The sequence below is a fragment of the Lathamus discolor genome, chromosome 5 (genome assembly GCF_037157495.1).
Source record: "Lathamus discolor isolate bLatDis1 chromosome 5, bLatDis1.hap1, whole genome shotgun sequence".
Taxonomy (NCBI): Eukaryota; Metazoa; Chordata; class Aves; order Psittaciformes; family Psittacidae; genus Lathamus; species Lathamus discolor.
The window spans coordinates 43,488,583-43,512,773 of record NC_088888.1 but is presented as its reverse complement, the minus strand read 5'-3'; the positions used below and the strand labels follow the sequence as shown (position 1 = coordinate 43,512,773).

The window sequence follows — 24,191 nt, the reverse complement described above, 5'->3', positions numbered from 1 at the left end:
TAAAGAACTTTCTCAAGGTGGATTGGCAACCGTGATTACTTTCATTTCAAATGGAGAATAAATACTTTGGTGCTTAACCTTTCCAGAACTGGAGATTTGGGCCATGGAGCAGAAAAGAATGTCCTCCCATTATTAAAAACATACATTTTTCTCTAGGGAAAAAAAACACTTTACAATGTATTTTGGGGGTTTAGCTATGACAGTGATAAAGGCCAAAGTACATAAACCCCCATATTCTCACACATCCTAAAATGTAAAATACCTCTGATATTCAGAGAGTTTTGCAGAATCTGATTTATAAAAGTGTTAAGTTATAAAACATGTTTGTAACTAAACAGCTGTCGAACCTGCAGGATGGCAAAGGGAACATATATAGTTAATAGAGCACTGGGAATTGTAAAATGGAACAGTAAAATACTTGTCATTCATGAAATTTCCCTTTTCAAAACAGTAGTGCAAACAGTAATTGTATATTTTGTGAACTGCACCATGGATGCTTTTTAGGATGTGTGGCAATCACCAGCAATTTTTAATTCTTCTTTTCATTAATTTATTAAATTTACTATTTTTTTTCTTGAGTAAAATGTTGGTGATAGTATAAACATAATGATCCTTTATTGAATACACATGGAAAAGACTTTTAAAATCCTGTTTCATTTAGAAACTATAAGCCCAATTTATCATATGGAGGAGACACAGGATTCACAGCTGCTATCCAAAGCTTTGGTTCCTCCGATCTTCTGGGTTTAATAACGTCCTGAGCAGAGACTCTTGGGTGAACTGTTTCATCCAGCTGAAACAGGGCAAACTCATTGAGACACTGGACACGAGTCAAAAGTGTTATCCTTCTGCTCTTGTTTTTCCCCACACTCTCCTGCCACTGGAACAGGAAAGGGTCAGGAATTCTACCCAAGGGACTTTTCCTCATTATAACTCTTTTTCATGGAAAAAGCCACCTTCTGAACATTTTGCATCTTTCCAAACAGATTCATTAATATTTCAGCTGTGTTCTTGGGAAACTCATGTCCTGCAAGGGCCAAGCAGAGAAGGGCAGACAGGGACCAGAAGCCTTGCTGGGGAGAGTCAAACCACAGCGCCCTGCCACCAGGAGGTGAAACTGCTGAATATTAATGGATGAAAGGATCTGGCGGTGGCAGTGAGAAACAGGAGGGGTTTCCCACTGATTTCTCTCTTTCTCAAAATGAAGCAGCAGTTGCCATTACAGTAAGCAAGAAACTGAAAAGTTATTTTTCACCTTTGCATTTAGACCATTTTCAAACCAACATTTTATTCTTACTCTTTTCCTCCTTCATTTTTCATTCATTTCATTCAGTATTCACATTTCGTTCAGTATTGTTGAATTCTGCCAGTGTCAGGAAGCAGATTATTTTAGTTCTGGTTGTATCTGTTTTTCAAGCTCACATCCCTGAGTTTCAGAGAACGTTCACTATCATAAATCCAGCTGATCTTTAGCAGCCATTCTGGGTTCCCTGCACCTCCAGAACCCAAATGTTAAAGCCCTTCGAATATGCAGAATGCATGTACATAAGCACAGTGGAAGAGCTTCACAAAGACTTCATGTCCAGTCTCCTGCTGGTGTGAAAAGCTGGAAGTAGTGCTGTTTGAACAGATTTGACTCAAGACAGCTCTTTTGAGAGGTGGATAAGGAAGCAAAAAGCACTTGCCAAACAGCAGTCCAGCAACATGCCTCTGTAATAAAGGCACATGTGGCAACCACAGTGATGCACATGAAACAAGAGAGTCCCTGCACAACGAAACACTGGTTTGTATAGATAATTCCATTCTATCTCACCTTACTTCCTCCCACTCTTCCTCCTTCGTTCTGAGAGGTGAGTGCTGATTTTCTCACACTCTTTCCTGCATCCCTACCCAGGTACTCACACCTCTCCCTCTTTTTTTGACATCACAGCTCACCTTTCTTCTGTCTCTGCCATGAAACTTCCTTTCTCTTCCCTTTGCTCTGAAACCTGCCATAACGAGCTCCTTCCTAAGTCTCTCTTCTCCCTGCGGGTTTAAGCTGGGCCACTCCTTCTACTCCCACTTGTTTCTGGTAAAAAAAGCACTGAGCCAAGACTTTTGCTCCATCCCAGAGCAGCCAGGAACACTCATTATACAGAAGGTAATTTTTTACTCCAACCTGAATTACTCCAAATTGCCAGAGTTTTATTTATGGGTATAGGCAAATTATGGTTTTTCCATTAATCTTGTTTTTAGGAAGGACTGAACCATTTTGGCTTGGATTTTCAAATGAATAAATTCTGTCAGCTGGCATGGAAGACTTCACTTCTCCTGTAAATAAAAGCAAAGCATCACATTGCATTACAGGCAATGAATGGTGCCAGTGATAGACACATATATAAACTGAACTTCCAAACCAGGCAACAGTTTCTTGGGAAAACCACAGAGGGAATATTTTTTGAGATAGATATACAACCTCTTCGTTGACTTTGAGGCCAGGAAGCTGCTGTAAAGAACTGTATTAGTATTTTAAAGCACACTGCTTAAGAGTAAAACAAAAAGCTGTTATAAAAAGTGTTATCCTAACTGAGCAGATTTTGGATCTCTCTCACTTGCTGGCACAGCAACTGCTGCCATTTGTAGAGCTTCATGAGACTGAAAGGAAGCTTACCTACCGTGATTCAAAAACCAGCTGGGCAGCAGTCCCCAGGCACATCATCAGCCCCTCCTCAAGCTCCAGCTTCCTTTTATCCCCTCCAAGTCATGGGCAGATTTCCAAGGGCAACTGCCTCATCTTGTTTCTATCCTGAAGCTCATCCACAAGTCAGAAGTTTACAAAGCATTGTGGTTAAGATTTATCACTAGAGAATTACTCTGCACAGCTCTGAACCCATGACATTAATTTTTGTTTAGGTCATTAGTCTAAATCCATCTCTGTTTACTGATTGCTTTCTCAAATATTTATTCTTTTTTGATTCCTATGTTCTCCATGGCCTGCTGTCTTGAGCTGTTGAGATGAAGAGTTGCTAATAGTTGCAATCTAAAAGACTCTGCAGTCTTACAGAAGAAGGGGAACTGTATTTTGGTGTCTGCTGAACTCCACACAATGCTGTAAAGGTCTGATGCCACCCTGGCTAGAGGTGAGGTGCATAGCACAGGAAGAGGCTGCGAGTGCTGAGGGACAGAAAGCGACAGGAGAGCAAGAACAAGGACAGGTTTCTTCAGCAAATCTACACAACCTACAACAGGGCTCCCTGCAAGGGATGGACTTGAAACCACAATGGATTAAGAACAGGGCTGGCCGCAGAGCTTTCACTGCAGACAAATGATCTGTGAAAGATCCGGGTCAGAAAGGTATTGTTAATGACAGCAAATTTAACAAAGCATGTGGAGGCTAATAAAAAACAACTAATGACTTTGAAGAAAAGAGAGACTTGTCTGCCAGTACTGTATTTCTGCTTGTCCTTTGGGGTGCCTGTTGAGTAAGTTGTCTCTGACCAACCCCTGTGCACAAGAAGGCAGTGAAAGTGGCTGCTCATATCAATTGATGCTGCTACTTTATAATTTATACTGCATAGTTTTACACTGTTACTACAGTAGGAAGGATATACAGAAGAAATGCCTTGAAACACTTGTCTTCTTAAAATCATAGAAAATCATAGAATAGTTAGGGTTGGAAAGGAACTCAAGATCATCTAGTTCCAACCCCCCTGCTATAGTCAGGGACACCTCACACTAAACCATCCCACACAATGCTTCATCCAACCTGGCCTTGAGCACTGCCAGGGATGGAGCACTCACAGCCTTCCTGGGCAACCCATTCCAGTGTCTCACCACCCTAACAGGAAAGAATTTCCTCCTTATATCCTATTTAAACTTCCCCTGTTTAAGCTTTAACCCATTACCCCTTGTCCTGTCACTACAGTCCCTAGTGAAGAGTCCCTCCCCAGCATCCCTATAGGCCCCCTTCAGGTACTGGAAGGCTGCTATGAGGTCCCCACGCAGCCTTCTCTTCTCCAGGCTGAACAGCTCCAACTTCCTCAGCCTGTCTTCATACAGGAGGTGCTCCAGTCCCCTGATCATCCTCGTGGCCCTCCTCTGGACTTGTTCCAACAGTTCCATGTCCTTTTCATGCTGAGGACACCAGAACTTCACACAATACTCCAGGTGAGGTCTCACAAGAGCAGAGTAGAGGGGCAGGATCACCTCCTTTGACCTGCTGGTCACGCTGCTTTTGATGCAGCCCAGGATACGGTTGGCTTTCTGGGCTGCGAGCGCACACTGAAGCCGGCTCATGTTCATTTTCTCATCGACCAGCACCCCCAAGTCCTTCTCTGCAGGGCCGCTCTGAATCTCTTCTTTGCCCAGTCTGTAGCTGTGCCTGGGATTGCTCCGACCCAGGTGTAGGACCTTGCACTTGTTGTGTTTGAACTTCATAAGGTTGGCATCATTGTCCCAGTTCAACCCAAGAAGTGTCTGGCCATCAATCAAAACACAGGTTACAAGACTGGAGACACTCCCTGAGACCATAGGTGGCTATTTGATCTGCCCAGATTTACAGCCCTATTGGCAAGGTTCTCCTTAATGCCCCACAACAGCCTTGTGGCTGTGTTCTTCCTCACAGTATGAAAACATGACCAGAAGGGGAAACGGCTGAGTCAGTTCTGCTGGTGTGTTGCTGCCTTTCTAGCAATATTGGGGAAGGTCTTCCAGCATCCTGCAGCTACCACTGCATTATTTGTTTTGTAGTCGGAGCTCTCAGTGCACTGTCTGACAAGCAGCACAGCATCCAGCCAGCCAGGGTCATGGCTGAGGAAGGGAAATGGCAGCTGATGGGGAGACAGGCAGCATGCAGCGGCATAAAGACACCCAGCTCCATGCAGCCCTTGGTGGTTGGCTCTGATGCCTGCAGGGCTGCTCTCATGCCATGGGCAGAGGCTAGTTGTACTGCCTGGCAGGATCGATTGCCCCCAGCAGGCAATGTCCTGATTTTGGAAAGGGAAACTAAGCTTATCCTTTTTGAAATTAATTCAGTCCTCTTAATCAGAGCCCTGAAGAGCATTTCTCACTACTAAAATGTGATAGTAGGAGTATTTTGTAGATTAAGGTTCTTTTGCAGATTGAGTTGCATTCAGTGGCCTATTTTAAAATAACATTACCAATAAATTGAATATTTGGTGTATAACTAAGCATACATCTTCCCCACCCAACACACTATCATGCCATTTCCAAAAAAAAGGAGCCAAAATCACCGTTTTATAAAAACACCTGTGTACACATGCATACCCAGGGGCCTGATCCTATTCAACTCCCCTTGGACTTAGTTAGACTTCCTGCTCTCCAGTCCCATCCCCAGCATTACCGAAAGCCATCTGACAGGTGGTTTCTCTGTTTGGGAACTCCTGGAAATGAATATTTGCTCACACTGCAATCTTCTTTTTCTTGTTTCTTCTACTTAATAGAAGTATAAATAATGACAGGGACAAACAAATAAGAAAACATGACTGGTTTACTTATTTCCTTCTGAAAAGATGTGTTCTTCTTCGGCTCAGGGCTCATTAGCTGACTTTAAAACTGTCAGAAAAGTTATCTATTTTGTTCAAGCCAATTGTTGTTTTGTCGTTCTTTCATTTCTGACTCAGTTATTCCTGACTAATTATGAGTACAGTCTAATAAACTAATCTTTTTCTACCAGGAAAATAAGGAAACACTGTCGTAGAGGATTCTTACTTGTTTTGACAGAAGAACAAACCAAACCGAAATCTTCCATTTCGAAAGGATCATGTTTGAACATTCTTTCCAATTTCTATTCTGGCAAGCTATCATGTATTTTTTTTTAATTTTCCATTCAGTGAAACACTTGTTTTCTGCTTCACTAATATCAAAGATACATTTTCTCCAACCTCTTAGAGAATCTCGCTTCATTTTATTCCATTCCTCCCCCTTTTTCTCTTTAATGGTCAAGAGAAATGGTCAGCACCTGTAGTATTAAAAAATACACCTATTTCATATAGAAAAGTCTGAGACAATACATGATCCAGTCTAGCCTCTTTCTCTAGAAATGTGCCTGATTCCTCATGTGCTTTTTTTTTTTGTCTTAATTAAGTTAAAATCAATTATGACTTGGGTCATCCATATTTTCCCTCCCCTGCACCATCATAATGCACAAAATAATCCATTAACTGAACAGTCCTAGGAAAATGTGGATGATTCACACACCATCCACAGAAAGAACACGTGGCAAAGAAAGAAAACTGCTTAATACGGTAAAAATAAACTCTAGAGCAACAGAAAATTAAGAATAATCTGTGATCTGCCTTTATGCTTCCTATTCTAATTCAGCACAACATTTCGATGGTTTTGCATTTAATTTCTTTGAGGAATCATGGTTCTACTGTGTTTCGCAGACTGCATTATCAGCAATACACTGTACAGGCAAAAATTCAGTTGCATATATTTTAATATAATGGTGTAATACTAATTTTTCTGTTTGCATTGTTATTTTACTATTACAGAGTTTAAGGCACGTAAATTAGTTCATTTCAATATCTACAATCACAACATTTTAATTTGTTGAGTTTTGCCTTTCTAAACACTGAAGTAAATGAAATATCTGAAATGATGAAGTTTTCTTCATTGAAGTTAGTTCAGCTTTCATTTGCAGAATAATCTAGCCCTGCACCTGTACCATTCTGTGATTTCATACATATTACCTTTTTAATATAAATATTTTACCACAGTAAAAGAGTAATTATGAACAGATAGCAACCTCTTCATTCCATAACTTTTATTAAAACAAATAAACCTTGTAAAAACAAACTGCTGAAGGTGGGATGTCTGCCAACACAGCCTTAATACACACTTTTAGGTTTCTGTCATATCTGTCTTGTGTTGAATGCAACTTGGTTTATGAAAGAAGAAAGCATTTGAAACAAACTTTGAAAACATTCATAAACCTGTTCTATTTTGGGGTTTGTTTGGGTTGAGTTTTTTTCCACAAGGAAAAAACTATGCTCAATGCTGCATGAAACAAACCTTAGAAAAAGATTGCAAGTCAGTGGGTCAAAAATCACTTGAGATTTGTTCATGTCAAATTACTTCTTTACATTTTTGTTTATTTATTTGCTTTGGTTAAATGGACAAAGATACTAGTACTATTCCAAAAGTAAAGCAGATTCAGGGAATATTAATAGTGAGCTAGGAAGTCATATTCCTTGAAGAACATCGTTAGAAAACCCTTATTCTACTCCCTGTTGTCTCTGTTGGCTTAACATGCAAAACAGTAATTAAGCTTTGCTAGCTACCAACTTCACACGAAAACCTGCTTCCTCTGAAATAATTTGGAGAACTTTGCTGGTGGCTTCTGCTGTGGAACTGGAACTTCACTGTTGGTGCAATGGCTGGTCATGGGCAGCAGGATACAAGACTGATGAGCAGAGAATGAGATTTTAAGTGTCCTGGAAGATGTTAAGAAATCACCTCACAATCATAAAATACAGCCAAATATGCAAACTTACTTTATGACTGGCACTCTCAGAGATTATTTCTTAAAGTTATGAAGGTACTGGGTTTAGTGGACCTAATTTTGTAATGCAATATATTTAACCTGCAAAATAAGGTAAAATATGCTTTTTATAATATTTATTAATTTAGACCAAGAAAATAGGTTTTCTTATTTAGTAATAACTCAAGCAGGAAAAACGTGCCCATAGAGCCATCAAAATACAAACCGAAACTACTTGTACTCTCATAAAGGATTAGAAAATTATTACATCCTTTTCCACCCTCTAAATTCCCAACCAACATTTCATGCCTAAAATTATTTACATTTCAATCTTGACTTTTAAATTGTGGTGCTTTCCTAAGTTTAAGTCTATATAATTTAATATTAGTTTTTTCCCTTAATTCCATTTATTAAATTTTATCCCAAAAGGACAACATTTCATTATAAAACAAGTAAGGAAATTTATTTTAATCCAAGTGCCCACAGGAGCATAAGGATATATGATTTGCTATATCTCCTCAAATAACTTCTTTTGCAAAAGCTTAGGTGTTTTTTGATTTTTTACTACCAAGTCACTGGGAAATGATTCTTCAGAAGCAACTGAAATAAAAGCAGCCTATAATGCTTTGAATCCCTAGCCAGACACCAAAATTACCACACTTACTTGAAAAAGTCTAATTTTTCTTAAAATAGTGTGCTCAGTTCTTGTGAGCTTGCTATCATTTGCTGAGATACTGTAGAAAGTCCACAAATGGTCAGGCATAAACAGGTACATCTTTTTTACACATCCATACAAAATATATAATTGGAAGAGACAGCTAAAACCACAGAACCACGTTTGTATGTGCTGTTAAAACAGATTTATTGTTCAAGTTTCTTTTTAAAAAACTCATTTATATTAACAACACTCAGAAAAGGCGATAGACAAGAAGTTTTTATGATTAAGATTAGTTCTGGACACCTCATCATTGCTTTTCTGAAAATAAAGACTTTAGTAAGTCTGCTATTTTCTGTAGCAGGTAAGCATTCTAAAATAACTTTTCATTAGCTCAGAAGAACTGCCACTTATCTGGAGTATGGATTAATGCCCAAGGTAACACATCAGCCAGAAGAAAACTTTTCAAGGCATCATGGCCAGGGACAACATGCTAATTTACCAAATGTATCTACACCAGGTGCATGTCTGGGCTCTGTGAAAGACCCTTTGCTGAAAACACATAATTTTTTGTTTTGGCATGACAGCAGACTAAGGAAACAACAGAAGAAAAAGTTAAAAACAAAATACTCTTGCTCCAAAATGGTGATAGTCCTCTGTCTAGCTTCCAGCTAACTGTCTTGAAGCTGAAGTCCTTTATGAGTAAAAATGCAGAGACATCCCATTTTGCAAAAGGAACTGCAGCAGGACAACCCCTACTCCATTTCATTGCTGTCACTCAAAGATAAATCACAAGAAATGTCACTGAAGCTGCCATTCATTAGCAAGCACTTCCCAAAACTGACCTTGAGTGTCCCATGCCTTCAACACCTCTACAATGAAACTGGAGGGCTATACTTGTTCACATACTACCTATAATTTTTGTAAGTTCAGTATTATGCTGCCCAGGGATTTTCAGTTTGCTCTCTCTAGGCTGCTGGGTTTACTTGATCCATTCAACTAAGTCTCCCTATCGAAACACTAAAAATCAGCCCAAATTAGTGTCTGTAGAATAGGGAATAGAAATAAATATCTGCTTTCTACACATATCTAGCAGGTAGGGAGGCACAGAAGAAAATTTTACTTTGTTCTGTCTCCTTACAAAATGTGTGTGTCAGTGAAGAAGCTGTATGTTTCTCTGGGAGTGTTCCTCGGGTGCCCTTGCCATTTCTTTGAGGCAGACACAAGGGAAGTAGTGGTGCTGATGAGAATGAATCAACCCTTCGAGACGTGCAATGATTTCATAGTCAGGAAGAGCCAGGCTGGCAATGTTGAGGCCCAGCATCCGCGAGACCACCTCTCGGAAATCTGTCAGCTGCAAGATCAAACAGAAAGGAATTACTAATACATTAAATACCAAGCAAAGGGGATGCCTAGAAGAACATATACATATATGCATAAATACAAACACAAGCATTTGTATTAGCAGGAATAGCAGGAAATATCAGGAATTACAGGAATTTCTGCTGTTGCTCAATACGAGCTGAAGAGGGTGGAAACAGCCTTTTGGGACATACGTCAAGTAACAAAACACGTAAACAGCTGAGGTGCTAACAGACAACTGGAAACTCCAGTGGGCACATCCCACAGCACAGGCCGAAGTGCTGGTCCTGACCTCAAGCTCCTGACCACAGCCTGCCACCATTCTTCTCCACTCTGCACTTTTTTGTGAAAACCACAGCAGAAAGGAGGAAGTTAGAAGAAAGGTGGTTTGGCACATCCTTTGGTCTGACTCTGACTTGGAATCAGGATGCAGCCAAAATTAAAGATGCAGCCTGGGAAATGCTCATTTTTCTTCCGTGCATAGCTGCTGAAAATACATCATAGGAAGGGTATTTGGCAAAGTAATGAAAGAAAACAGCTTTTCCTCCAGTTCCAAATGGACAAATACCCACAAGTAATTGTCATCAGACTCATTCAGCAACTAAATTAAAAGCTTAAGGTCAGATGAACATGAATGCTGATTTACTCTTTTCAATTCACAATACGGATCATAATAAATCAGACTTCAATGCCTATTCAATGGACAATGCCTTAATACCCCATATCATCAATACACAATTGAAAGAGGAAAATGTTCCTATTTGAGGAAATATGCTTGTCTTGCTGTCTATTTGAGTGTCAAGATCCCCATTCCCAAGCATGAGAGAGACTCGAAATGTCACAGAAACATCAAAACCACCAAGAAGCCAGGCTAGAGCTCTGGTGTGGCAGCACCCTCACTCCACCAATCATGCTGACAGTTAATGGTAAGGAGGAGATACATACACTCCTGAAAGGGAGATAAAAGTACTCCTAAAATATGTGCCCAACCTCAAGAATACCATGCAGAACTCTAAAGCAGTTGCAACATCTGTGAGGCAACCCCCTGAAAACAAGGTCTTAGCTTCAAGACTCTGACAAAGACTTTTTCAACCACAGTACAAACCCTGAGGAGCTATCATGAGTTCAGAAAAACATATGGTAACGCAGACAGGACAGAAGGATTTGAGAATTCAGGCCCAGCTATCTGGCTTACCAAAGCAGTGCGATGTCTTGGATGAACTGTTGGAACAATGTAACACCAGAAACCCCCAAGCTCCCATATATTCTCCTCAAAACACAGCCAGGAGATCACTGATATGGTACTCTGGCAGTGTGCTAGGTAAGTACAATTTGGCAGAAGCTAAAGATTTTTTTAAACATCTGGATCACAGAGAGAATGAGCAGGCAGCAAAGCTGGATTTTTTTTCCGTAGAGACTTCTTGTTAAAAGATCAAGGCAGCCCTCTGCAAAGAACCAGTCCTTGGATGAATTAGAACCCCACAAGACGTTTATACAGCAAATCTAACTGATCCCCTGGGAGCACATTAGGGCCTGTGCTTTGCACTAAATTTCTTGCTCTAGTATCTGTTCATTGTTTAATTTTTCATTACAGCAACTGTGAGCAAACCAAACTACACTACAACCATGTACCAAATGCAGTCAAATTAAACTTGGTGCACTCACACAGTTTATTGATCTGACAGGATTTTACCGGAGGGAATAGATAAAAATTAAAGCCTACACACAATCATCTCACACTTTATTTCTGATGGGAAAAGCAGGTCATAGCTATGCTGAATGAACAATATATATGTTAAGAATTCAATAACTTTCATCAGCAAATAACCTAAACTGGAAAACACAAAGAGCCTTAAACAAATCCTTAAAATCACTCATTTATTTCAATTTTAAATTCTGGAATTTTTTTTTCCCATTTTAATGGAATAACACCTAGACAAAAAACTTTTCTAACTGTTATATTGTGGTATATAAAGTCCAGTACAAACAACACTGTATTTCAGTGAAAATGCAAATAAAAGATTGACAACAAAGAGAAATTCTTCCCCATAACCTGACAAAGAGAACCATCACTCCTGGGTGCAAAAAATGTCCCACTAGCAGACATTGAACTGAATTTTAAAACTCCAAACAAAAGCAACAGACAATACATACTGCAAGACACCTTTGCATGTCTCACATGGAGCAAGATGCTCCATACATGATTAGATTCCTAAGTGTGGATATAGTACTGTAAGCACATAGAGTCATAGAATAATAGAATAGTTAGGGTTGGAAAGGACCTTAAGATAACCTAGTTCCAACCCCCTGCCACAGGCAGGGACACCTCACACTAAACCATGTCACCCAAGGCTCTGTCCAACCTGACTAGAACACTGCCAGATATGGAGCATTCACAGCTTCCTTGGGCAACCCATGCCAGTGCCTCACCACAACAATTTTTTAAAATCTTGCACTAAAACATATAAGACATAGGAAAAAAAATAGATGAAAAATGTATTTCAGCTTTAAAAACAGTGCAACATAGGTATTAAGAACAAAACAGTTCTGCTAAAATACTAGAAGCTAATAAAAATACCACCTAACTCTCTATATAAAACTTTCTTCAGTAACAGTTAATACTTCCCAAGATAGGCACAACTTGAAGCAAATAAGAAAAATAATAAAAGATAAACATCACTAAAGATTCAAAACCAGAGGTTTGCTATGGCAGTAAGCACTCCATTTTCTTTGCACCTTCCATCCAGTGAGCAAAACTGTCGGAAGTAAAATTGGAAATTAATGCAATTTAAAGCATTAACCCAAGATATTAGGAGGTGGAGCAGAAGCCAAAAATACACACTACATTTTGTTTTCATGCTGCACCTACAGAAAAATAGAAGGGGTCTCGTTCCAATAGAAAGAAATAAAAAATAAGGGAGGGTGGGGGCTAGGAACAAAAAAATCCTTATAACAAAACCATTAAAACTCAACCAAAACATTAACATTCATATTCCAAGTACTACTGAAAATAAGGACTTGAGTTAATTTCATGCAAACAAAATATATTCAGATTATAATCAGTAGTTGACTGTGGTGGTCATATACTGATGTTACCAATCTCTGTGAACATCCTTTTGTCATAAGTCATTATATATACTCTTTATCTAGGCTTATTAAAATGAATGCTGGTTATGTTGATATTTATTTACATCCAGAAATATGCAACAAGGATATATGAAGTCAGGAAAGTTTTCTGTTCACCCCACAGACAGAGGAAATCCTGTATGAATATCTGTAAACTTACAGTCACTCTTGCAAAATTTCAATATATCCAACTATTTCCCCACCATATATCCCTTCCAGCAATCTCTACTTTTATGACTTTTTATGTATAGCTTCACTTCTCTGTTTTTTACTCTGCAGTATGATTTAATAATGCTTTGAACACAGGGTTTTGTATTGGTTTTATATGTCTGCTCAAGAATATGCACACTTGGCTGCTATTTGCTATAGCCACCAGAGCTGACCATTAGTCCTAAAGCAGGCTGTCATTCCGGCTCATAAGTATGAGCTAAAATTTCCTTCACAAAAGTTTTCAGCACAGCTGGATAGCTGCTCCGCCTATACCACCACAGTCTTACATTCTATGACAGCTAGCACTTGTCAAATACTTATACACCTACCTGTCTCTCCCTTTTTGCTAATTCTTCAAGGGTTGTTTTAAGCACCTTTATCTCGCTGGTAACCACTTCTAACATATTTTTGTTTTTTTCTTTATCTTCAGTAGCTTTACGCTCCTTTAAAAGAAGTTCTGATTTGACAGAGGTGAGTTGTTTCTCAGCCTTTTCTTTCATTCTTTGCAATTTGCCTTGAGATTTATTTAGTTCTTCTATTGTTCTGTTCTGCTCCAAAGTTTTAATCTGCAGTAACATAAAGTACTGTCAAATTCATCAAACTTTTCCACCTAACACAAGCATATAATAAAAACTTCAGGAATAGTTATGAATAAGCACTTTAATGTAGTTTCTTATGGGTTCTTGTTGAAATCACATGTATGTGTGTACTGAAAAGCTGTTAAAGGAGACTGGTCAATTTTAACTCAATTAACAAAAAGATTTTCAATTCAAAGACAGTTAATTCTCTGAAGGTTTTGTGAAAAGCAGTAACTAGACAGACAATAACCCACAGTGAGAGTTCACACTCTGCTAGTATGAAAAAGATTTGCCAAATGTTTTGCTGGTAAAAATTGTTGGAACATGCACCTAATTATCCATTTCATTCCATCAGCCACAAGACACAAACTCACATAAAATCAATATTCCTTTCTTCCAGCAGTGGCAAGCTACCAGTGACTGCAAACTAATTGTACTCACCTGAACACAGGAACAATGAAAATTTAGCACCCTGTTTCATGCAGGAAAACCTCTTCCCCCTTCCCTCCACACCCATCAGAGTAGATCTTCTGTGAGCAATGTATGGGAAAACGTAGGATTATAGTCATATCAACAGGAAAGAAAGGGATGCATGTAATGTATTTTTCTTATGCAAGCCTCAAAATTGACATTATTCTTTATAGATTCTACTTAGTATACCAAGACAAATTGCAAAATAACAAAAAAAATTAAAAAATAATATTTAATATTATATTTGCTTTATCCACCTACATGGATTTGAGCAGTCTTCCATGAATACATTTACTTTAAATGAACTCCAGATGTATCCATCTGGAATAGATAAATGAATTGAAGCAAAAAAGTAATCTTTTAACTCACCTTAAGTTCATTGGTTTCAGACAGCTTGGCTTTGAGATCAGTGTTCATTTCCCTTGCCAGATCAAGCTGCTTCTGTAACTTCTCTATCACCTTATGTAACTTTCTGACGGTGAGATTGGCCTCATCCCTCTCTACAGCTAAGGCGGTCCTTACTTGCTTCTCCTCTTCCAGCCGGGTTATTTTCTGCCGCAGAATGCTCATGTGCAGCTCTTTGCTTTCAAGTTTTTCTTTCTGAGTCTTCAACTAATTTTCCAAACACAAGGATATTTGAAAAGATAAATGTGAAAGACAATGGTACTACACAGATCGCTTTGTAAATTTAATCCCCGTCTTGTATATTTAACTTGAACACCTATTCCTCTCTTGAAAACTCTGTAAAGTAGTATAAACATATATACAAAACTTGATACCTCTTATATTACCAATTCATTGTGCTTCTCCATCCCTGAATTTGTACACTACCTTTTAGAATGGATTTATCTATGGACTACACCCTATTCGAACATTGTGCATCATTTATAACATCTGAGGTGGCCTGAAGCATAGGATGTTAGTCAAATGCAAGAGGCAAGAGAGACTGATTAAGGAAACAGTGGTTTCAGTGGTGATAGTTTAAGATATTTCCTTCTTTAATCACTTAATTCATGCTAGTGTGCAAGAAGGAGAATCAACATACAGAAATAGAAAAGCTCTAATCCACTGCTCTTATCCACTGTTGGATACAACACAAGGTCCAGCAGCTTAATTTTGTAATTATGGAGCTCAGGGAACTACCTGTTTTCGAAAAAAGCCTGAGCTGAGCTGTTAGGCTTTACTCTAGAACTTCTGAGGAGTATTAACATACATACTATACTCCCTTCTAAAGAGGCAGTTGCATCCAGAGAAAACACAGTGTTATTTTAAACCTTAAACAGACCTAATTCTAAGCTCTAAACCATTCTGATAAGCCTAAAACCTGAAGATTTCACTTTTTCATAGAAGGATGACAGAGGGGTATCTGTGCCCCTTAAGGGGTGCAGTCTTTTTGAAAATGTTGAAATTCCTGAAGTACAACCTAACAGTTTCTAGAGAAGTTTGTGTAAGATGCCCCCCTTCCCTTTTAGATATAATCCTTTTAGACATAGTCCTTTTAGATTTAAATATCAACGGTAGTTTTTTAAAGAAATATATTATAAATGTGCATTAAAAAGTAGACATATATATACATATAAACATGTGTAAATTCATACATTTACATAAGAAGTTGTGAAAAACAGTATTATGTATTTAACTGACTTGTAGTTTTAGTTGGTTTAATATACTCTCTGTTTGCACAGTTTGCGAAGGTTTTGGGGGTTTCTTTATGTAACGGACACCTTTGAAATTCCTTGTACATACATGAAGCTCCAATCTGCTGCCTCTAGCAAGCCACCATAAAAATATAACCATAACAATGCTTATCTTTGAAACAAACAGTAATAACGTGCCTTTTTTGCTTACCTTCCTTCTTAGGCTATATGCCATAGTCTTGTTTTCAATCACTGCATCACCTTCCAGTTTCACTAACTGTTCTACCCGGGCTAGAATTGCATCCACATTCATATCAAATCCAACTTCTGCTGCTAGGCTCTCCAGCTTCATCTTCTCATTAAGTTGTTCCAGAAATTTCAGGTACTAAGATAAGATGTGGAAAAGTGGGTAAAATGATAACTTCATTTAAAGTCCTGAAGTACAATTTAAAAGCAATTCCCCTTACACTGGCAACCAACTATAGCTAAGTCTACTACCCACAAGAAACAGGATGCTGAAATGGCATGTTTATAGTACACACTCCCAACACAACTGCAAATTCTCCATTTTTCCTTTTTAATCGACAATTATTTTGTTCATAAATCCCCAGACCTACTGTATTTACCTTGTTAGCAAGACCAGTTTCTTTTCTTTTTTTTTGCTCCTCTGCAGTAAGAAGAGCACTAGGTATGTTTGTCTGCTTTTGACTCCAGCTCCTGTCTGTGGCTCTGCTTCTGTACACGGCCATGCATTGGCAGGGAGAAGTTTTTAAGGACAAGTACATCCTAACCAATTGCAAGTGCTGTGACTGCTCACTGCTGTGAGCATTGAAACAGATAAAACTGGTACCAGGGATGCCATGGGTGAGATACAATGTAGTCTGAGGAGACACAGGAATGTCAGCATGGTCAGTCTTTTGACCTTCTTTGGAACATCAAGTTTTAAAGATAACAGTTAATGGTTTACAAATTGCTTTAGAGATTATTTTAATTGCATCTCCATTTAGTTTACTGATGTGAACACATACAGATACAAAATACTATTTAATCTGTTTTTTCCTTATTTTGTCCTGCCCTATTAGCTCTTTAAAAATTATATTAGTCCCCTGGTCTCAATTGGACTCTTTTTCAAAACACAAAGCTGTCTTTCTGACTAAGAATTCTGTTTGCCTTTGTTTTCTCCTACTTCTGTTGCAGCCCATAATCTAAAAAACAACACGACAAACCATTTCCATAATTGTTGCTAGAGCCCAAGACAATAAAACATAGCCAGAATCTCTTTCTGTTTCATTATGCTTCTGGTTCAAAAAGTTAAAAACAGCAGCAGCAGCAGAAGAAAGCACGGAGGTTGTTCATTAACAGAAAAAAAAATCACGACAAAAATTTCTCTATTGCAGCAAAAATCTAGTGAGAAACTAAGAAGCCAGGACCACAGTTTCTTTACAGAGGAAGCAGAGGGGAAGGAGTTGCTCCATTTTCTGTTTTGCTTCTGATGTGGTGGGTGTTTCATTCATAAAAGTAATTGTATCATAGACAAATGCAAAACAGCCAGCACTAAATTGTTGATTCTTTGCAAATTCAACTTTCTAAGCGTTGTTCTTGGCCTGGTAACATGCTACAACTTTGTCTTTCTTTGCTATATGGGATTGCTGGTTTAGCTTTCCAGGTACTATGTCATTTTCACAGTCCTGTTATGTGGATGTGTTACAGACTAACAATGTGTTCATTACAATTAGTAAAAAAACCCTGGTAGTCTTGATGGTCTAGGGATATAAAAGAATCAAGGATTGAAAGATCTTGAAAGACTGCAGGCCAGATGATATATTAGAGAAAAACTGAGAGATCACAAAAAGCTTTGAGATCAGAGGAACTTTGAAGGACCTCTGATATCTTTACAGAAACTTCTTTTAATCCGGTTGGGATTTTTTCACATTAAATGAATTTTGAACTCAGAAGCTTAGCTACTTTTCTAACTAAAGCTGTTGGTTAAAAAAAGATATCATACACCCTACATGATGCCTGACTTTGCTAATTCATATTACTTGCAGTACTTTGAGTAATATTCCGGCAGATCAATGCAATGCAATTAGCTGCATCTCTGTCTTTAGTGACTTTTGTGCCAAAGAAAATAATGCATGCAACTACTTTTTGTTTCTCAAGCTTCAAGCTATCCTGCATCAGATCTACAGAGAGTAATTCCTCTTCCAAGTGTTTCAGTTGATCCTGGAAAGTCTCAGAACGTTTTTCAGCTTTCCGGCTCCGCTCCATAGCTTCTTGGTACAATCTGGTCTGATTTTCCAAAGCTTCAGTCAATTTAGCTATTTGGGTTTCAAGCTGAGATACCACCTAGTGAGTAAGAAAACCAACAAAATATATGCAGCTAGGTGAGTATGGAAAGGTTAGAAAGATATGAAAGATGCATCTTCAAGTTATTAAAAAGAGGGTAAAATACCCATCTTTAAAATACAAGCATTTAAAATGCAAGCATTTAAATCTGCTGTAACAGCAAGGAGAAAATGGCAGAAGTGATAACATGTAAGACACCCAAAAGTGGACCTCAAAAAACATACTTAAGTCAACTGACTAAAAGGGTCTAATATCCATAAAAAGGTAATACAAGCTAATATATACACAAACTTTCCAGAGATGTTAGCCAAACAGGAACACCTGGCAGACAACTAACACTCTTCAGAATAAGCCAATAAAATCACTAGTCTATCTAGGAACTGAGTAGAAAAAAATGGTTTAGAAAATATATGCAGTATGTAGGTAGACTGCAGATATGGATAACTAAGTCTCAGAGGAGTCATTAACTGTTAAAGGATGTTTAACTGAAAGGTTTTGCCAGAAAAAAAACACATTAATTCCTGCAATTTAGCCAGAGCCCAAAGCTAAAGGATAAAATCCTACAACACAAAACTAGATTCACAACTAGTGTCTGAAAACACTTCTAGCTCTACACTGTTAACTTTGCAACACCTACACATAATGCCATGGTTTTTAAATTGTAAATTATTTCTAAATTAAATGCTTGAAAGCATATGATTAGTGCCAAATACTGAAAGACAATTCTATCAAAAAAGTTGCTTGCTTCCTTCCCTCTTTCTCCTTTCTCCTGTTCTTACTGTCACATAATTATTTGGTTATGCGATTAATTATGTTGCATTTGTAACCCAGTGTTCAAACACTCATCTCCATGCAGTCTCTTCGTTTTACACATCTGTTTGCCTCCTGTTAATAAAATAAACAATAAGCATACAAAACTCCCATTAATTTTAATGGCACCAAAAAAATTCCCACTTAGACTGCAATTAAATATGAACAATAGTTTGCACACAGCCCGCCTAAAAAAACACTGAGAGATTACTGCTGCTCACACAGTGGTAGAAAACACCGAACAATAATAATGCTGCAAGAACACACATATTTTATGCTTTCTGAATCACACGTCTCTCAGCAGGGGAAAAAAACAAAACAAAAAACCTTCAGTAACTTTTGCCCACAAGTCTTGTGCTGCTGCCAGAGAACCCAGAGTCCCTTTACCAGGCTGCAAAGCAGCTCTGGGAACTTCCCAGCCGCATGGGTCTTTGACAGGCTTTAAAGATCCATAAACAAGAGAAGGTGAGGCATCATATCACAGGAGGTGAAACCACAAAACCACCAGGCTGTCAGTTTATCTTCCAGAACATCCTGGAATATCCTTCATCCTTGGTTAAGGGACAATCAACAGCTTATGGATTTCCCAAAACAGAGTTGCACCCTTATTATCCATCCGTACGTGTATCCAAAGACTTACAAAGGCTGCACTTTTGGTCCTGCAGTACTCACCCCCATGATTTTCTGTGCCTATGACTTGTGCAGTTTGATCAGCCAGCCTGCAAAAAATACTGCCTGCTTTTTGTTTTAATATGGCCAGCAGATGAACTAACACCTTTTATTTCTTGTGTTATAAGAAGCTGCAAATGCTCTTTTCCAGAGGCAGGTCCTCCCTTCTACACCACCCTGCTGCAACTAAATAACCCTCACTAAAATCTTGCTGACCTTTTTCTCTCATAGTAAGCTTTTAGTAGGATAGCCTAGCCAATTTTGCATTTAGAATCTGTATATCAATATGCAATGACAAAACTTGATAAAATTAAGGCAATGCACAATCAGCTGCAGGTAGTTAAGATAAACACTGACATATGAATTTTAGTTGCTGCCACAAATCTGCAACAAAACTTGTTGAACAGAAAGGGCCTGAAACTGAAGACTTCATAACCAGGACCATGCTCTGTATGAACTGAGAACATTTGCTTGCCTTGGACTCCAGGTGCCTGTAAATCCCTCCAGTATGTTACAAATGATAAATGACCAACATACCCAAGAGCTGTCCAAACATATTCCAATGATACATGTCTTACAATAACTGCTGAAAAGACCATTAGGACACTGATTCAAAGCACTTACTCAACCTTGCAGTGGAATACCTATCACTGGCCATTGTCAGAGTATATGTGGTTTATTTTTTTAATGTTAATGCTAAGGGCTAGTGTACAGACTACAACTAATTCAAATGCCTTTCAGATACCAAAATCATTATTATTAGGAGACATAACCTTCAAGAGCATTTCAGATTTCACAGAAATTCTGACTACAGCAGTTTCATAGAAAATATAACTACAGCAGTTGCAGTGAATTATTTTCTCACAGGCCTTTTGAAATATCAACTTTTCACAGCTCATTCTGACAGGTGCATGCGCAGAGGTGAACCAGACCTATCTGCCCAGCCTTGGATGTAAAGATGAACATTTTGTCAGTTCATCTAGTATATGGTCCTATACACAAAATTCCCAGAGGAGATGCAATGATGATTTAAAAATTATAAACCAACATCTGTTTAGGGAAGACATCAAAACACTTGGAGAGGATCCTCTTTGTCCCATACTCTTGCATTGTCTTTTCCGGATCCCACATACCTAGATTGCAAAGGCAACCTGTCTGCAGAATGTCCTGACAGAAATGATACAATCTTTACTCAGGGAAAGAGAAGACCTAATTGTAACCCCCTTCCTATTACACATTAACACATTCATTAGCACATGTTTAATTTCCAACAGCAAGGCAGCCAGCTGCTGGATTCATAACTGTAGCTGTCCTGGCATTTCTGCTGGAAAATTCTGCTGGATTCAGCCACAAAAGGAGTGTTCTGAAACAAGCTGGCTTGGGCACCAGCAATAATTAACCAGCTAATTAACCCTGCCGAGATGTTTTATGACTCACTTGTGTATGTCTTTTACTTAAGGTTGCTCAGTTTACTGAAAGGTCTATCTAAGAAAGAAATCCTATCTGAAGACAGTCTTTTCCTTGATTGACTGATAGTAAAGCATGCATATCCTAACGCTGATGTTGCATCCAAATCCTGGGAAAAATGTTGCATCCAAATCCTGGGGGGAAAAAAACCAAAAAAAACCAAAAAAAAACACACCCAGAGATGCAATATGAATCATTTACAAATATATACCAGCATGTATATTCCTTACAAATAGAACCTTAGAAAATGTTGATGTGGGGTTTGTTGTTCTGGTTTTTTTCAGTTCTGATTAGCAGAAAGGAAATCAGCTCAATGTAAAACAGCTTTTTGATGACAAATTCTATGCTCTACTAGAAACGGATTCACAGATGCATAATACTGGCATTTTAGCTTAGTTACTTCAAAGCCCCTAGTCTTAATGCAGAAACTCTTCTGAGAATAGATGCCAACAGTGTTTTAGTAACAAAGTTCCCTTTGGAGCCGTGCAAATACATTTTTCCAAATCAGACAGAGCAGTAAAACATTAAAGCTTCATCACTTAACATACTTAGCAAATACAGTGATCAACAAAGTTTCACCCTTCAGCTTCAATGAACAAAATCACCAAACAATACTAAGTTTAAAGCTAACGTTTATCATTCAGGAAACTGAGCCACAATTTTTATTTTTTTTTTTTTTTTTTTTTAAGGAAGAATTAGCATTTTGGGTTAGCATTGCTAGAAGCATAGCAGGCGATTGCTATATTTGCTAGCAGAGGCAGAATGCTATGCTAGACCTACCTGATATAGCTCCTCTATGATATGAAAATAAACCAGCAAAAGGTGGCAACTGTTAGACCAGCATCTTTGTTCCAAAGCACAGATTTAGACAGCAGCAGATTGTAGTTGATAATTGCCCTGTCTATCTTCATCCTCAGACACACACACTCACACCCAAAAAAAACTGTTATTTTCCATTGCAAAAGTTAACAGGTCTTTCAGTGGAAGGCGAAGGAGGTTATAGCAAACAAATGAATTTTAATATGGCTATGGAGGAATACTTGGTTTTATGAACACCAGTTTCTTTACCTCTAAAATAAGAATAACCACAGCTGTTTAGAAAAAGATTCGTTGATTATTATATGTTTTACAGTAGCTCTCTCACAGAACACAACTTTTCAAATCAATGCTATTACTTGGAGAACCAGACATGTTCTTCTCAAGCAGCTGAAAAAGTCCATAACTGCAACAAAATAAAGACCAAGTTTAAATCCTCCCAATACTACCAGACTGCAGGATGGGCAACCCAGAATATAAAGCTAATATTAAGGAACAAGATCAGGAACAATAAGAACTGAAATAAGTAGCACACGCTATGCATGTACTGCAGCATATCCACAAAAAGACTACCAGTGGCTAAATGTGGTATGTAAACAGACTTAGCTGCAACTGAATCTTATAAAAGTCACCTGAAAGTATTCCCAGAAGCAAAACCTTTTAGTCAATAGCTACTTAAATTTCCCCTTCTCAGCAATCCTCAGCAGTCTTCAACATAATCAACATCTCAACTGTATGCCAAAACACCAAATAGTGCAAACACAAATGCACATAAAATTCTTATTAGATTTCAATTTGAAAGCATTTTGCTTATGGAAACAACAGTCCCTGACATATAGCAAAACTATACGTAAAGAGCTTCTGTATTAAAAAGTTCCTGCAACTCTTCTACTTCAGTGGATCTCTTTCAAACATCAAGAAATTTCACAAAGCTTACTTTCACTGAAATTTGGCATACTGACTCTCAAACTAAGGTGTAGAGGAGCTGGTTTGTATTTTTAATTAAAATATCTAATCAAATTGCACAGGGATATTTTCAAGAGTTATTTCCAGTCTCGGACAGAAACCAAAAACATTTGCTAACATAAAAACCTATCACATCAGCAGGAGATGCTAGAATCTTAAAATCTGTTAAGGAGACAGAAATTGTTTTTCGGTGACTCAGTGAAAACAACTTTTGATTTAGTGGGCAACTTTTAATTGTATAATAGGGTTTACTGACAAAATTAATATATACCTATTTGAGAAAGTGCAGTGCAGTGTCAGAATTCTGACATTGGTTAGACTGCATTTTGGCTTGCCTTCCTCCTGAGCTGTCCATTCTCTACCTGTACACGCAAACACATCTTTGCAAACAATACAAGCCCAAATGCCTCGAGCCAAAGCATTAGAATACTCAGCTACCTTCCTTTTGCCTTTCTTCTGTATGGTGACCAGTTATGGTTTCAACAATGTTTAATTATAAGTGTAAAAGTACTTTTTTTCTTTTTAGGTGCAGGCTTTAAGGATTGAAGGGAAAGAAGTTGCCTGGGGCAACTCATCAATTATATCCACTTTGAGAAACAAGTAGGTCCTTGAAGTCACTATTGTGTCTTTTCTTGTTAGCAGCATCTATTATTCATTTTGTTTCATTTCTGACCCCTTTCTACCTGATAAAACAGAGATGTTTTTCACCTATTATCTCAAATCAATAGACAACAAAAATTAAAGATTTCTGTAATTTCAAAACCTGCACTGAAGGAACTAACATTTTAACAGATTAATAAAATTAAATAGGATCCAAACAGAATAAATAAACACTTTGGGTGAGTACAGCAGTTGCTAACTTACTATTTCTTTGCTCTCCTCTTTGCAATTTATTTCTTGGATCCTCTCCAAAATAGACTTCTCTGAAGGTTTAACTGTTGCAGATCCACCACTGAGTAGGGTAGCAATTTGCTCTTTAAAAGACATTAAAGAGCTCTGAGCAGTCCTGGCCTCTTCTCTGCTGCTCTTCAAGCTTCCATCCAGCTCACTAGAAGATTTCTTCAGATTGTGCAATTCCCACTTTGAGGCATCTAAAGCTTTCTGGTTAGCAGTCAGTTTATCTTGGAGGTTTCTGATCTCCGTCTCCAAACTCTGTCTCCCTGTTATAGCACTGTCAAGATCCTAAAATACATGAAAGGTTAAACCAGTGTTTTAAAAATTGTTATAACCCCCTGCACAAAAGCAGGAAATAACTCAGAAGCAGGCACTCTAGACAGAGAAATTAGGACCCATGCTGGTCATATGGGTTAGCATCAGGGCTTCATAGAACTCCCACTGAAAGTGATGAAAGCCCAAAGCCTACTGTAATCACACTATAGACTAACCCCTTGCTGTGGCCTGCAAGAATGAATACATGAGTAAAATTTTCAGGTAAACACAAAAGAAGTTTTTATTATAAAACTACTACTATCTTATTTTTTCATTCAGATAATATGACGTAGAAAACAAATGGTGAACAAGATGTAATGCAAATAAAGTACTACAACTCAGAGGGGATAGGATAGGATAGGATAGGATAGGATAGGATAGGATAG

At 38.1% G+C, this 24,191-nt stretch overlaps 1 protein-coding gene across 4 annotated transcripts in view; it reads right to left on the bottom strand.

Annotated features, from left to right (window-relative positions):
• Positions 1 to 6,454: 6,454 nt before the first annotated feature.
• The window catches only part of CCDC170 (coiled-coil domain containing 170), a 41,405-nt gene continuing 23,668 nt past the window's right edge, over positions 6,455 to 24,191 (bottom strand). The window contains exons 6-12 of one of the 4 annotated variants that reach the window (XM_065680575.1): positions 23,461 to 23,778; positions 17,668 to 17,868; positions 15,734 to 15,907; positions 14,255 to 14,497; positions 13,166 to 13,402; positions 9,262 to 9,492; positions 6,455 to 7,436 (exon numbers count right to left, since the gene is read on the bottom strand). In XM_065680575.1, coding sequence (XP_065536647.1) covers positions 9,292 to 9,492; positions 13,166 to 13,402; positions 14,255 to 14,497; positions 15,734 to 15,907; positions 17,668 to 17,868; positions 23,461 to 23,778 — 1,374 coding nt within the window. In that variant the 3' untranslated portion in view covers positions 6,455 to 7,436; positions 9,262 to 9,291. The other 3 variants (XM_065680574.1, XM_065680576.1, XM_065680577.1) reach the window with 3 other exon arrangements.